The sequence below is a fragment of the Epinephelus moara genome, chromosome 24, assembly GCF_006386435.1.
Source record: "Epinephelus moara isolate mb chromosome 24, YSFRI_EMoa_1.0, whole genome shotgun sequence".
Taxonomy (NCBI): domain Eukaryota; kingdom Metazoa; phylum Chordata; class Actinopteri; order Perciformes; family Serranidae; genus Epinephelus; species Epinephelus moara.
In genome coordinates, this window is record NC_065529.1 from 49,005,986 (window position 1) to 49,019,783 (window position 13,798).

The window sequence follows — 13,798 nt, forward strand, 5'->3', positions numbered from 1 at the left end:
GTGAAGTTTTCTATAGTGCTGCTGGATTAGAGATGAGTCAGAGCAGGAAGGCGTTTCCTGAGGGAGACATAGCGATTCGTTTCTACCAGCGAGCCTATTGTAGAGCGACCAGGTGATTAGGGTGGAACTAACAGGATTGAGCTGAAGCCTCGCTCCTGGGAGAGAACGGCAGCGCACATACACACTCACATTTAGACACAGCTCAGCGAGGCATGCAAACGTATGAATGCATTCTGTAGCATGCAAGTGGGCACAATTATAGGGTGGCTGTCTCCACACGACACAATCACGCACATTTGCACCTGTCTCTCTTTACGCTGTACTAAACACACACACACACACACACACACACACACACACACATACACACACTGCTCTGGTAGCACTTGGATGGTTGAAGATGAACCTGACTTAACCATGATACCTGCTGCACTGAGGACCTGCCAATATAACCTGTTTACATGAACCATCTTCCTACTCTTAGACTCTTATAACCAGTGTTGGACTGGAGGGTGAACTGATGTCAATGCTGTTTAGACCGAGATAACATTAAAGGTATAATTCAGATCTTTTGAAGTGAAGTTGTATGAGTCACTTATCCGTAGTCAGTGAATTACCTACAGTAGATGTCAGTCGGCATGCTCTCAGTTTGGAGAAACAGACTGGAGTTCAGCATGGAGGTTTAGCTATGTACTGCAATTTAATTGTACAGTATATGTACACAGTGTTTTCACTGCTTTATCCTGCTGTTAGACAGTTAATCTGCTTTTACGCCCACCATCTACGACTGGCTTGAGACGCGCCTTCACTACCGTTTGATTCGGCATGCCTTTGTTGACATGGACTCGAGCAGGATTGGAACCCCGGACCTTCGGCATGGAAGACGAGTGCTCTAACCCCACTAGTACCCTCAGACAGTAATTTCTGATAAAGAACTGAAGCTGTTATATCGCTCTCTTCAAAGCCAGACTCCATTAAGAAAAACAGTGATTTAATATCCCTGAACACAGGAGCAGCTGGTCTACTGCTGCCTAAGTCGGTTACGTAGTTTGTGTTATTGTGGGACTTTGGAATTTAAAAGGGTTGGTTTGGATTCACCAAAGTCACATAGTAACACAAACTAACCCACTGATCAAGGCAGCAGGAGTGTAGTAGCTCTTGTGTTCAGCAAGCCAAAATAACTGTTTTTGTCAGTGGAGTCTGGTGATGGGGAGCTGAACCCTTCAACTGCTTCCCTGTCAGAACACGCTGACTAACGAAAAGGTTACCCTGTTGTTATGGTCTTCGGACCTTTGTGCATTGATTTTCTGTGTTTAAAGTGCTGTGCATGTCATTATGGGGGTTATTCGGCCAGCACCAGTCAATCAATTATGTGTATAACCAATTGTCTGCTTTCCTGGAGGGAGTCCCCGGCGAACCACGCCTCCAGCCCGCCCTCCTGTGCTGCTGCCCAGTGTTCCCCCGCCTGCAGGTCGGCTGGTGTTGTCATCGTTTCCGCCTAATCACCGTTTCGCCGGCCCCTCGACCAGAGCCTTTAAAAGCTGCGCAGAGTCGACAGCAATGGCGGCTGTGATTTAACCTGAGCAGTCCAACTCGCTGTCACTCTTGGTAGCCATTGTCCGTTTGTGTCGCGGCTTCGTTATCCTGTTGTACTGTGAGTATCTGGGAAATCTGGGGCATTAGGATCTAGCTTCTTAGCTTAGCCACATACCATTTTGCTCCCACATGTTGGATTTACCTTTGTTAACACACTAGACTTATGGGTGGCGGTCCGAGTGTGTTTTGTTTTGTCAGGTAAGTCTTAGAGCAGACAGGTAGGGACGTTTTTGTTTTGTTCCTCTGGGTGGCCTTCCGCTAAAGTTAGTTAGCTGGGGTGCTTTTGGTGACAGGTCAGAGTTTTGTTTTAATTGGTTTATGGTTTGCCGTCACCTGCAGCCCTTCCCAGTGTTTGTTTTGCTGTATTTCTTTTTGTTACAATTCACCGCTGAGGCTCCTCTCCTCAGGTCCGGTTTGTGTTGTATAGTGTGCCAGTGTTTTGTAACACTATTTGTGTGGCGTTTTTCTGGCAAAGTGTAGCCTGTATTTTCATTTTATTGCTGTGAACGAATAAGCGGCAGCTTGCCTTATTCATTCTACTTTCATTGTCTGGTTTTATGTTGCTTCCCTTACCCCTAGTCTCCAATTGGGTTGTAACACCTGTGAAAATACTCTCAATATAGCAGTCACACATGACCGACTGCAGGTCAGTGACCATCACCTGCCGAGGCAATATTCATGCAGTGCCTGACATGATTGACACAGAAACCTGGCTGGCTAGCTAATGTTAGCTAGCAGGCTAAAATACAGCGGAATATGATGTTTCTGGTACATTTTACATTTGCTTATGTTCCATGCCTTTCCCTCGACTCACTGCCAGCCAGGAAGCATCTTTCATGTAGGGCAGTTTGTATTTTTCGTAGCCAGTATCATAGAATATCAGCCGGTTAAAGATGGCAACAATCACTGTTTTGTCCACACACACTATTTTGCTATTTGTTGAGGCTGTGACTTTGGCAGTTAAAGTTCACGAAAGTTGAACTTCACATGATGGAAAAATGTTTTATTCGCCCTTCTGCTAGCCTTGAATAGAAGTGGATGGGGGGCAAAAATTGAACTTTTTTTAAGTGGCTAAAATACATTTTGCTGCTGCTGCAATCCACAGTAGTACACTGCTAGGCTTCTGTCTTACTCCTGCAGCTTCTCCAAACTGGGGGCATGCTGACTGACATCTACTGTAGGTAATACACTGAATACATATCCCATACAACCCCACTTAAAAAAATCAGGACTATCTCTTCAACACAGATCCTTGGAAAGTTTACAGTGGAAATAGTTTTCCATAAACTTATCATAATGTTGATTGCACTATGTAATTGTATGGAATAATACCACCTTCAGTGTTTAGACTGGTTCCCTATACAGTAGGCCTTGCTTTTACTATGCAGTTCTGTCTGCCACCAGGTAGAATCTCCCAAGAAAATTATCGTTGATTTACGGCACAAAGACGTTTGTTCCCCTGGTAGCCTTGGTGGCTATCCCCAGTTACCAAAGAGTATCAGTCTAAGTTGTTTGCAGTTACTTTACCCACTAGTTGAAATGACGAATGGTGGAACAACAAGAGTAACTGTGGGAAACAAAATGCAGTATGTCCTGTGTTGTTGGTAGCTGCCCGGCTCTGAGGAAACACAAAGCAATCCAGTTGTCTTTAAGACAATGGCACCAACAGTAATACTACTTGGAAACGTTGTGGTTGGGAAAGGTACGAGTTTCCACAGGTCAGTGAGTATTTCACAGTTAAGTTTACAATACATGATTCAGATTTGTTACAGATTAAGCAACACATGTCTCAAACCAGACACTGCAAAGCTCTTTAACAGCACTGCTCTGTGGGTTTCTACCTTTAAGATTATTGCCTCCCGCTGCTCTGATACGCCACGTCTGAAAAAAACAGCGTAGAATGACAAGACTTTGATCCACCTAAAGTTCAGTAATAATGTGAAGAGAGATTTCAAAGATCATGGTGTTGAATCGTGACATATCTGTGTGATTCTGTCAGTGGCTGTCCTGACAAAATGGAGAGAGATTTGCTGCATAGACGCAGGTGGGGTGAAGTCTTGGTACCAGTGTAGCTGAGCTCTCTTTGTTAAACAGTGCTCTCTACCGCAGAGCTCCCAAGATCCCTGATATTTGATTTGCATGAAGAACCCTGAGCTTCAACTTCTTCTTTCTTATTATCCCTGCTGTGCTGCATCCCATTGCCCTTGCTGTAACCTACAGAAATGAATGGCAGTGCGCCGCCCACGGCCAAGCTGTTATGCTAGTCCACTATAAGTCAAGGTTTTCTCTGGAGGTACAGCCTTGAAGCTCTCGACAAGATCTGATTTACACTTTTTTTTCCACAGAGTCAACATTAACTGTGTATGACATCTTTCTCTTATTTAATGTGTAAAAACGTACATGCTGCCTGAGAATTGTCTTACACATTATGCAGTTTGGTACCATCTTTAAAATATTGTGGCGTTGTAGTTATTGTCATTGACACATACACAAGTTGCAGTTGCAGCAATACGTCAACACTGTCGCCATATCGGAGAAGGCAAGACTTGTCTGTAAACAAATTCAATTTCTGGATAAAAATCACTATTGCATTTATATTAATCCACCTATTTCAATAGGTAATGTTTATGGTCTACATGCAGTATAAGAGGAGGAGATATACGCACATCACTGGTAGGTGCAAGGCTATCAACAAGCGTCAAAGAAAATGAAAAAAGCCTGCACACTACTCCAAGTCACAGCTGTGGTTTATTAGGACAACGTTTCGATCCCTTCTGGATCTTCGTCAGGTCAAACAGAAGGGATCGAAACGTTGTCCTAATAAACCACAGTTGTGACTTGGAGTAGTGTGCAGGCTGTTTTCATTCTCTTTGACTACATGTAGTATAAAACATGTTAAAAAAAACAACAACAACGTTTTGTCTACGGTAGGGATGATAATGATTGATCAACAACCAGTTATTAAGTCATTAGGAAATTGTATCAATCAAATACAGATCTGTTTCTGAAGTATAAACAATTACATTCTCTTACATTCTAGCCACTGAAAACATGTTCCAGTGGCTAGCATTAGCAAACAAGGACACAATACAGCTATTTAATGACAAGGTGGACATCTTGGGTTCTGGAGAAGAGCATGGAGGTGACATTGGAAAAATGAAGCGGGCAAAGTGAAGCATTATTTAGTTATACATTTACTGTATTTCATATGTCATATGTTTGGTATTGTTTGGTATATGCAAAGTTTAAAAAAAAAAAGAATAATAAATCATGAATAAAATCATGATTAACTGATGAATTGATTGTTAATGTTACCAATGATCGATTAAGGAAAGTGCTTAAAATTTCCAACGCTTGTCTCCAGTTCATTAGATTTTAGGCTATAATCGCTGCTGGACACCTGATGGAGGAGTCTGTGTTAGGCTTACATAAACTGAATTATGTATGTGGTTGAAAATAACTCATCGCCATAAGGAACTGTAAAAACTCACGTTAGGCTAGATTTAACTTTATGCAAATGAGGAGCGGATTCCCCATCTCTTGAAATGCAACGCAGCTCCACCATAATGCTTTACATGGCTGCCGTAATAGACGATGAATAGGAAGCATGGAAATGATGGATCCTGTGGACACGTACTATCAGTGTCATCGTCAGTGCTCCTTAGCGGCAAAAGCTGCCCTTCAGTATTTTGAGCAGCAAGTGATCCTGCTGTGGGTGTAATGTTACTTGTTTTACTGGTGTCCAAGTCAGCGTCTAGCCCAGGTAGTGCTGCCGGGATTTGCTCTTCTTCACAACTAGCATTCTTCAGTACGGAGATCTGCTTGTAAGCTTCTTGGCTAACACCAGTTTCTCGAGGCACTGTGCTAACATTAGCGCTAACTGCTACAGACTTGTGAGGTAGCTGAATCACCTGACTCACACCTCGGGCCTCATCACTTCAATATGGTCACTTAGAGCATTTAAAAAAAAAAAATCCTGAATTTTTTCTTCTCTTTTTTTAAGTGATTTCTGGTCTTGTGTTTCTTTTGTTTCTGGACCTTTCACTTTTGAGCACTGCTCCCATGTCTCCGAAAATCCACCATGGTTGGTTTTCAGAGTTTTAAAGGAACTTTGAACGTGTATAGATATATCACTATGTGTACACAGAGTTATAAATCAACCGACACAGGTTCCATGACAAACATGAAATGTCACTTCCTAAGAGTGTTTTTGGTTTGTTGTACATGTTTGGGGATCGTTAACATTGATAATCAACTCAAACCCAAATCAGTGGTGTTTATTTTATTACATCACCTCTCACCTTTTCTGTCTGCCTGTTTCTTAGATGGAATACAAAACCCAAGCCGATGATCTCTCTCATGTTAATACCTCTCCTATCTACAGCACAGAACACCCAGCAGGGAACCACAGCAGCTAGAGGAGACACTGCTGTCTAGATATAGTAAAGCTAGAGAGTTAAGCCTCTTAGGGACCCACAGAGCAGGATGGAGCAGAGTCAAATAAAATAGAAGGCTGGTGCAAAGAGGACAATGGGACAGAGCGGGACAAAACACTAAAGATGTTCTTTGTTAAAAGACTAAAAACCCAGAAGCCTGTTAGCTTGTGATCCAGACATGGTGTTTAAAAAGGAGATGGATATAAGGCTGTTAGTGTGAGTCATATCCAGCACAGGGTCAGGAGAGCTGCTCCAATGAAGTCTGTTAAAAGGTGCTGATTACCTAATCACACTGCACTGCATGAATCGGGCATAATACTTCTACTGCAGCACTCAGGTCACACCTGTACTTGGATAAGTTAACTTTTGGGTTTGTCTTTGCTTCCAAAAAGTACACATTTTCAGTGGAAATGGTGGGGCAAGGTGCTTAAAGAGGAGATGAAAAATTGAGCAATATGACTTTGGTTCGTTTGATTTTTGCCTTAGGCAAGATATGACACTGCAGTAAAATGTGATTTCCCTGTGGTTTGCTAGTATTTTACATTTTCTCCAGCAGGGAGCAGCCATGTTTCAATAAGCTAGTTGGTGATGTCGAAAGAACTGTTCATCTCTGTTGTCTGCTTGGGCTTTTACCACTGTGCGACAGTGTAGTCAACCCTCTGTTAATGCAGCATCACATTAGCTACCTAACTAATGTTAGTGTCAAGATATTGTTGTCATAGAAACATACCGATGCAGAGCACGTCATTTAAAAAAGCGCTACAAGTGCTTTTTTTACGGTAACACTGGTACGAAGTGCTCCCCAGCACTCTCCAACCGCTTTTCTGCCCGAGAAAAAGCTATGTGGATACAAGCCCTGAAACAGGTTTTGTCCTTTGATGGCTGTTTTGTGCTTTAACAAAAAAAAAAAATTAAATCCAGTGTATGAGATGTTGGAGCCATGTGAGGAGCCATTTCGAAGGCAGTGAGGACTAAATAGAGAAAAACTTTTGGTTTCGTAATCTAAAGTGAAGCTTACACCATCAACCAGCCTAACTTAACAAGTTTATTCTGAGCAAGCAGGTAACCAAACTGGTGCCACAAGCTATTTAACTCATACGGGGACATGGGATAAGTTCAAGTGATGCTCAGCCCCAACAGTTCTTCCAATGTGAAGTCATGCTGATTGTTTAATTTATCAATGCTTCCTGATGCAGAACCTGGGTGGTAATGATGTTGACCATGATATAAGGTGGCTTGTGGACATGACTGCAAAGTAAGGCTACCATTAGCTATGTTTGCTGTCTGAGAGCTATAGGGAGACAGTGGTGGAGCACATTTTTGGTGTAGGGAAGTGTTTAGTGTGGTTTGTCAGCTGTAACAATTTGACATTAAATGTAACGTCAGTCAAGTTCAGGCAGCTCTTCACTTTCGCTGCTGTCATCTGACCCCAGGGTAACAGGTCTTATCACTAAATTTGGTCTTACTGACTCAAAAAGCATTGGCAAATGGTTTTTAACTTTGTCCTTGGTTCTTTGCATCTCATGAAAACTCTCAAATTCCATTGTATCAACACTTAACTAGTCTGACATACAGTGCTGTACTCAGAGCTCCTTGTAAACAACCACCCTCAACACGTCACCAACAGCTTGTTGCTCTGCTGGCGAATAGTGAAATACTATGAAGTTTTCTAGCAAATCAAGGTGGATATCAAGACTGCCTGCAGTGTCACATGTTGCCTGAGGTAAAAATCAAATGAACCACAGTCACATTGTTCAGTGTTTCATCTGCACTTTAAATATGGCATTAAAGCCGAATACTTTCAGTCTTTTCTGGAAGACATACAACAGTGTTGCACTCAGTTGCACACAAGAAAAGTGACAAGACCAAATCCTGCCAAGTTTCACACCTCCACACATCTGGCTATCGCTACATGAAGTGGGTGTGAATGTCGGATTGTCAGAGAGTTACAAGAACTGCTGGACACAGGGAGGAGGGAGTTGAGACAGGCTGATGGAATAAACTGGTGTCTTAAAGTCACTGTGTAGCATATCAAGTTGACATGGCCCTAAAGGCATGTCTGCTTTCCAGAGTCTGGTCACAACAAACTCTTTTCTGTAGTTGATGTTGGGTCAAAACCACATACCTATGTGTTTTTAATCTCTAAAATGGGACATTGTTATGCATTGAGGGTTTCATAACCACTGTGTCTAAAAACCTCTTCAAAACCCTCTTGTTTGCTTTCAAGACAATACTTGTCAGGGATTTAGAGATTGGTATTATTTCCTTCATTCTTGAAAGACTTCTTTCAAGGTATACTGGTTTCATCTGACATCAGTGGGGTTTCATCAACTGGAGCTACGGGGCATATTTGCAACAAACAAGATTGCTTCTTTGTAGTTACCATCATGTCACAGAGTTATTACTGTGATGTACAGAGCATCTCAACAAGATACAAAGCGCTGCAGGCTGTTGTGTATTAAAAGATCAGACCACGTGCTGCAGCGCTGGGTTCCATCAAACAACAGACCATGTTACGTTTGTTACTGAGAACATCTGCTTTGAATCCGACACCACTGATTCACTCCTGCTGCCAACATTACCATGAGCTAAAACACACACTTATAATCAGCAGGATCTGAACGACAGGCTCTGTTCGACCTCACTAAACATCACACGAAGTGGTGCACAGTTTTATGTCACATCTCACTGAAGTTACTCATCAAGTCACACTGACGACCAGGACATGTGCATTTATACTTCATTAATACAGTGAGTACAGTCACAAGGTGTTATGGGAGACTGTTCTCACTCTAAAAACAAAACTATAGGTCCATGCTACAAGCAACTTATTATGACCCATATTTACATTTATTGCGAGGTGGTGACCTCTAGTGGCCACATTAATTTTGATGAAAACAATGGAAGACGTCAGGTGACATAGTATAAAGAGCGAGAAAGTCTGCCCGAGTTTTTGTCCCTATTTTTGATCAAGAGTGTAGTTTTTTCACTACTTCATTTTTTTAAATTGCAGCTCAAAGTTCTCTTTCTCATGTTTTTTCTTCTCTTGCCTTAAAGGGATAGTGCACCCAAAAATGAAAATTCAGCCATTATCTACTCACCCATATGCCGAGGGAGGCTCAGGTGAAGTTTTAGAGTCCTCACATCACTTACAGAGATCCAAGGGGAGAGGAGGTAGCAACACAACTCCACCTAATGGAGGCTGACGGTGCCCCAGATTAAAATGTCCAAAAAAACCCCCACACAATTGAAACCACAAAATATCTCCATACTGCTCGTCCTGAAGCCCCGACATAAAAAGTTTTTTGGAACAACGTCCTTTAAACTCTGTTTTTAGCCTCATTGTAGCCTGTAGCTCTGACTGCCTTTAAACTCTGTTTTTAGCCTCATTGTAGCCTGTAGCTCTGACTGCCTCTCTGTGCACTGCGCTCACATGTCAAATGACGTTTTTCCAAACAACTTTTTATGTCGGGGCTTCAGGACACTTGGATCACTACGGACGAGCAGTATGGAGATATTTTGTGGTTTCAATTATGTGGGGTTTTTTTTGGACATTTTAATCTGGGGCACCGTCAGCCTCCATTAGGTGGAGTTGTGTTGCTACCTCCTCTCCCCTTGGATCTCTGTAAGTGATGTGAGGACTCTAAAACTTCACCTGAGCCTCCCTCGGCATATGGGCGAGTAGATAATGGCTGAATTTTCATTTTTGGGTGCACTATCCCTTTAAGTCACCACTACTATTATGTGTCAGATTAAACTAGTCAGGCTCGGACATACTTTCCACATTAAATGTCAGCAAACACATATGGCGTTATCAGTTCAATATGAAGGAAGTAATAGCACAATTGAAATAATAAACTCCTAAAGATCCCTGCGGTCCATGTTTACCAGCCAATCTGAGTCATGATGGTGAAGTTGTTTTGTCCTCCAGCACACTGATAGGATGTCAATGTGCTGTATGGCTACTATTTCATTGAATGTAGCTAGCTATTATAGTAAAAAATACGGGCTCTGCCATGTTTATTAACTGTCCTTTTATGTCAAAAGTACATTTGCTGAAGCTCTGAAGGGCAAAAGGGATTAACCTGGTTAAAGAGTAACCGTCAATATGGGTAGCTCAAAGATGTGAAGCAAACAAACCAAGTTAGCCCACCAAGCTAATGTATGCTAACTAAGCTAACAAGGGATTGGAAAAGTGCATCGCTAGATATCACACAGAAGTCAGAGACTGTATCGTAATAAGTTGCTGTGAGCTGTGAATTCATAACTTTGAAGTAGAAGGCAGAAGACAACGATATCTGGGATGCTGACAGGGCAAAGTCTGCCTTACTCTGAGCAGCTGCCTACGCTTCAGTCAAGGGGCTTTCACACTGTCGGGGGGTAACTTGCTGCTTCCAGTCATTTCAAAGAGGGGAAGGTGGGGAAGCTATTTCGAACAGGGCGATAGGGCCACAGAGTTCACCTTGTTGAACTTGTGGCAGTTGCCGCTTGGTTTTGGCCCATCAAAAAGTGGGCATCGTAGAAGCAGAAAGAAGACAAGATGAAGGAGCTGATAATGTTGGAATCAGAAAACTGGGAATTACGGCGCTAGCAACTTATAGGGACAACCAGAAGAAAAACTGGGCCTGGCATAATATTTCCACCAATCTTCAGATGATGGTGAATTGTCCAAATATGTAGATATCTTTGGTCATTTTAGTGATTTATTATGTATCGCTACAGTATGCAGCTACAAGCTAGCTTGAACTTTTGGCAGTTTTTACCGAAGCACCTGCCTGTCATGTACAGGCAGCAGCTGCTTTTAATGAGGGGGATGCACAGGTAGACGGTTGTCAGGGCGCTTACCATGTGGCGGTGTGAAAGCACCTTCAGACTTACCAGGGGTCTGGGTCAGCAGCTACCTGCAAGCAGTGTCAAAGCACTCACTCTGCAGCTACATCTCAGGACTGAACCATCCCCTTGACTTGAAGCATCTCAGTAGACTGAGGGGCTACTGACCCAATGACTTGAATATCCGACTTTCAAGGGGGCAGCCCTGCTCTGTTGTCAACCATCAGCAGCTAACAATCATGTACGTCAATGGTTGAGTTCATTTTACAGTCCAAGTTTTTACCATGGAAAAGTCATGAATCTTTTCTAAAACAATGTCTAACATTGTCTGCCAATGTGTGAGGTTTTAAGTCTGCCAGAAAATCGGATCAAAGGTAGAGAGAAGTCGAAACAGGTTAGACAGAGAGTAGAGACGATAGAGAGAGAAACTCTGCAATTTTATTTGCATAAGGTCTCCTTGACATTACACATGCAGTTAGAGATGTTGGCTACATAAATAACCCATGTCTCAACATCACCACTCTAGAGGATGACGGGGAGAAAGGGAATCTGAGGTGTGGAAAGAAAAAGAGGGAATGGAGAAATCGAGAGTAAAACTTTAAGAGGAAGAAAGTGTTATTCGTCAGTCAGCCTGAGAGGAGCTGAAGCTGTCAGTCTCTCTTACCTTGACATTTGGCTTCCTCGTTGAGAATCCTCTGTACCATCCTGAAAGAAAACAGAAACATGAGTGACTAAGACAGCAAACACAGAGATTCAGTCAAGGGTTATGACTCAGCACTTTAGCTGAATATGCAAAGAGACATTTTAACAACAAGATCTTTGTTCGCAAGTAAAATAAAAAAACTGCATCTGAACAAGACCATACATAGATATAGAGACGCAGATGCCTCATTGGCTGCTGGATTATACGTCAGTGTTACCGTCACATTGGGGAAGGCGAGACTTGTCTGCAAACAAATGCAAGTGAGCGGGGGAGCTAAAGTTTTTCTGGATAAAACGCACTATGACATTTTCCTTTCTTAACTGATTTCAAAGGGCTGTTTTTGTAATCAAGGGTTTATGATCTACATGAGGTCGAAAAAAGGTTTTGTCTCCAGTTAGTTAGAATCTTGCTGGTTATAATTACTGCTGGACACTCAATACAGGAGGAGTGAATTACTCACATGGTGGAAAATAATACATTGGAATTTTAAGAAATCACTTGTTAAGTATAGATTCATCAAAAAGCCTATGATCGTTGCCAAAGCTCTATGGAAAACAAACTTTATGATACTTTCACATTTTGTTCAACAAGATAATTTTCACAAATTAGCGTAAAGGCAATTGCCAGAAGTAAAAAGTTAACGTTAGGCTACAAACTAATTACACCATGGTCATCTTTGGTGAGGCTGTAAAGATGCGTTTGGTGTGATGACGTTCTGTGGTCTCACTTAATTCATGAGTGGAGAATTTACTGATGTGTTTTATGTCATAGAACAAAACATGAAAGGCTCATTAGCTTGTATAAACCACAGACCATAGCAAAAATGCTAACTCATTTCCAGGTTTTAGCACTCAGTCCTGCACCACTCTATACTTTTTGAGACATCCCTATATAATATAATTTAATGTGAAAGTAGACAGCTTTTCAACTGGCTAATACGCTACCTAGCTAACACTGTCTGTTTGTCATCAACATCTTTGCATCAATCACAAGAAAACATGCTCTTTGTTTACATTGCATAATGTGCATTTAGATTGGTTCCTGTCTGCCTGAGAAAGTGAAGGCTCGCTGACGATAGTGCACTAGCTAACACTGGCAGCCAGAAACAAAAATCTGTGATCTTTGAAGGAGTTCATGAAAAGTAGACAACATTAGCTAGCTGCCGGTATTTTAAAAAGTTGTCTACTTCCACATTAAATTACATTGTAAGTGACATCTCCACCAGTATTAACCAAGAAAAATAAGCTAAATCTATGTTCAACAAACGGGCTGGTATAATTAGTTGTGACGATCATTTCCAAAGTTAATTTAGTTCATGTAAGACTAACACACACTTCTCTTCGAAGCTTCCAGCAGCAATAATAGCCTAAATATCAGGATTCTACTTAACTGGAGGCAAAACTTGTTTTTTACTTCACATAGATCACAAGTCCACGAATCTAAAAAAGGACTCAATGAAATTATTTGAGCAGTATACACATCATAGTGCTTTTTTATTCAGAAGAAAATGCAAAAAACCCTGAAATTCATGATTTGGGGCTGAAACATACAAAACACTGGTGTGGTGCCACAGGCCAACAAGGTTAGTCTGAGTCTAAAAATTTTCTTAAAATTTAAGAAGAAACAAGAATAATACAATTTGTATCAGAGGTCTATTAGACTGATCTTTTCAGAACAATAACCTAACATCTTTATTTCTGCAACACGCAAATGTTTCCCCAAAAACAATACACTACTCTGTCAACTCCTTTGATCTAAATCACAGTTAACTTGAAGTACAAGCCTGAAATAACCTATAATCTACATGTCTTGGTGGAAAAGGATAATATTTAAAGTTTTAAGAATACAGAAAAGTAAAATGATTTAATTTCATCTTAAGTTGCAGTGTGTCCTCAAGAGGAAGATAGTTAGCAATCAAGCAATCAATATTATTTAGTCATGGACATTTAGTCAGTAAGAGTGAAGTGAAAGACTCAGTTGAGTGTGTGTGAATGTCTGGCTGCGACTTGTTCATAGCCTGAGGTGTGTGTAGCCACACTTTGTGTGCAAGCTTATAAATGCGAAGGATGAAGTCAGAAACAGACAGTGACAGAAAATGATGCCCCGAGATGAAGACACTTTCAGTCTGCTACTCTTTGCCCTGTGTGAATGAGTGTGTGTGTGTGTGTGTGTGTGTGTGTGTGTGTGTGTGTGTGTGTGTGTGCTTATACCGGCTACACAGTAAGAGTGAGGA

At 41.6% G+C, this 13,798-nt stretch overlaps 1 protein-coding gene across 1 annotated transcript in view; it reads right to left on the reverse strand.

The window, feature by feature from the left end:
* LOC126385738 (dedicator of cytokinesis protein 3-like) overlaps nt 1-13,798 on the reverse strand; it is a 305,180-nt gene that overhangs the window by 169,461 nt on the left and 121,921 nt on the right. The window contains exon 3 of the mRNA XM_050037648.1: nt 11,527-11,567. Within this exon, the coding sequence (XP_049893605.1) occupies nt 11,527-11,567 (41 nt within the window). The remainder of the gene's footprint in view (nt 1-11,526; nt 11,568-13,798) is intronic.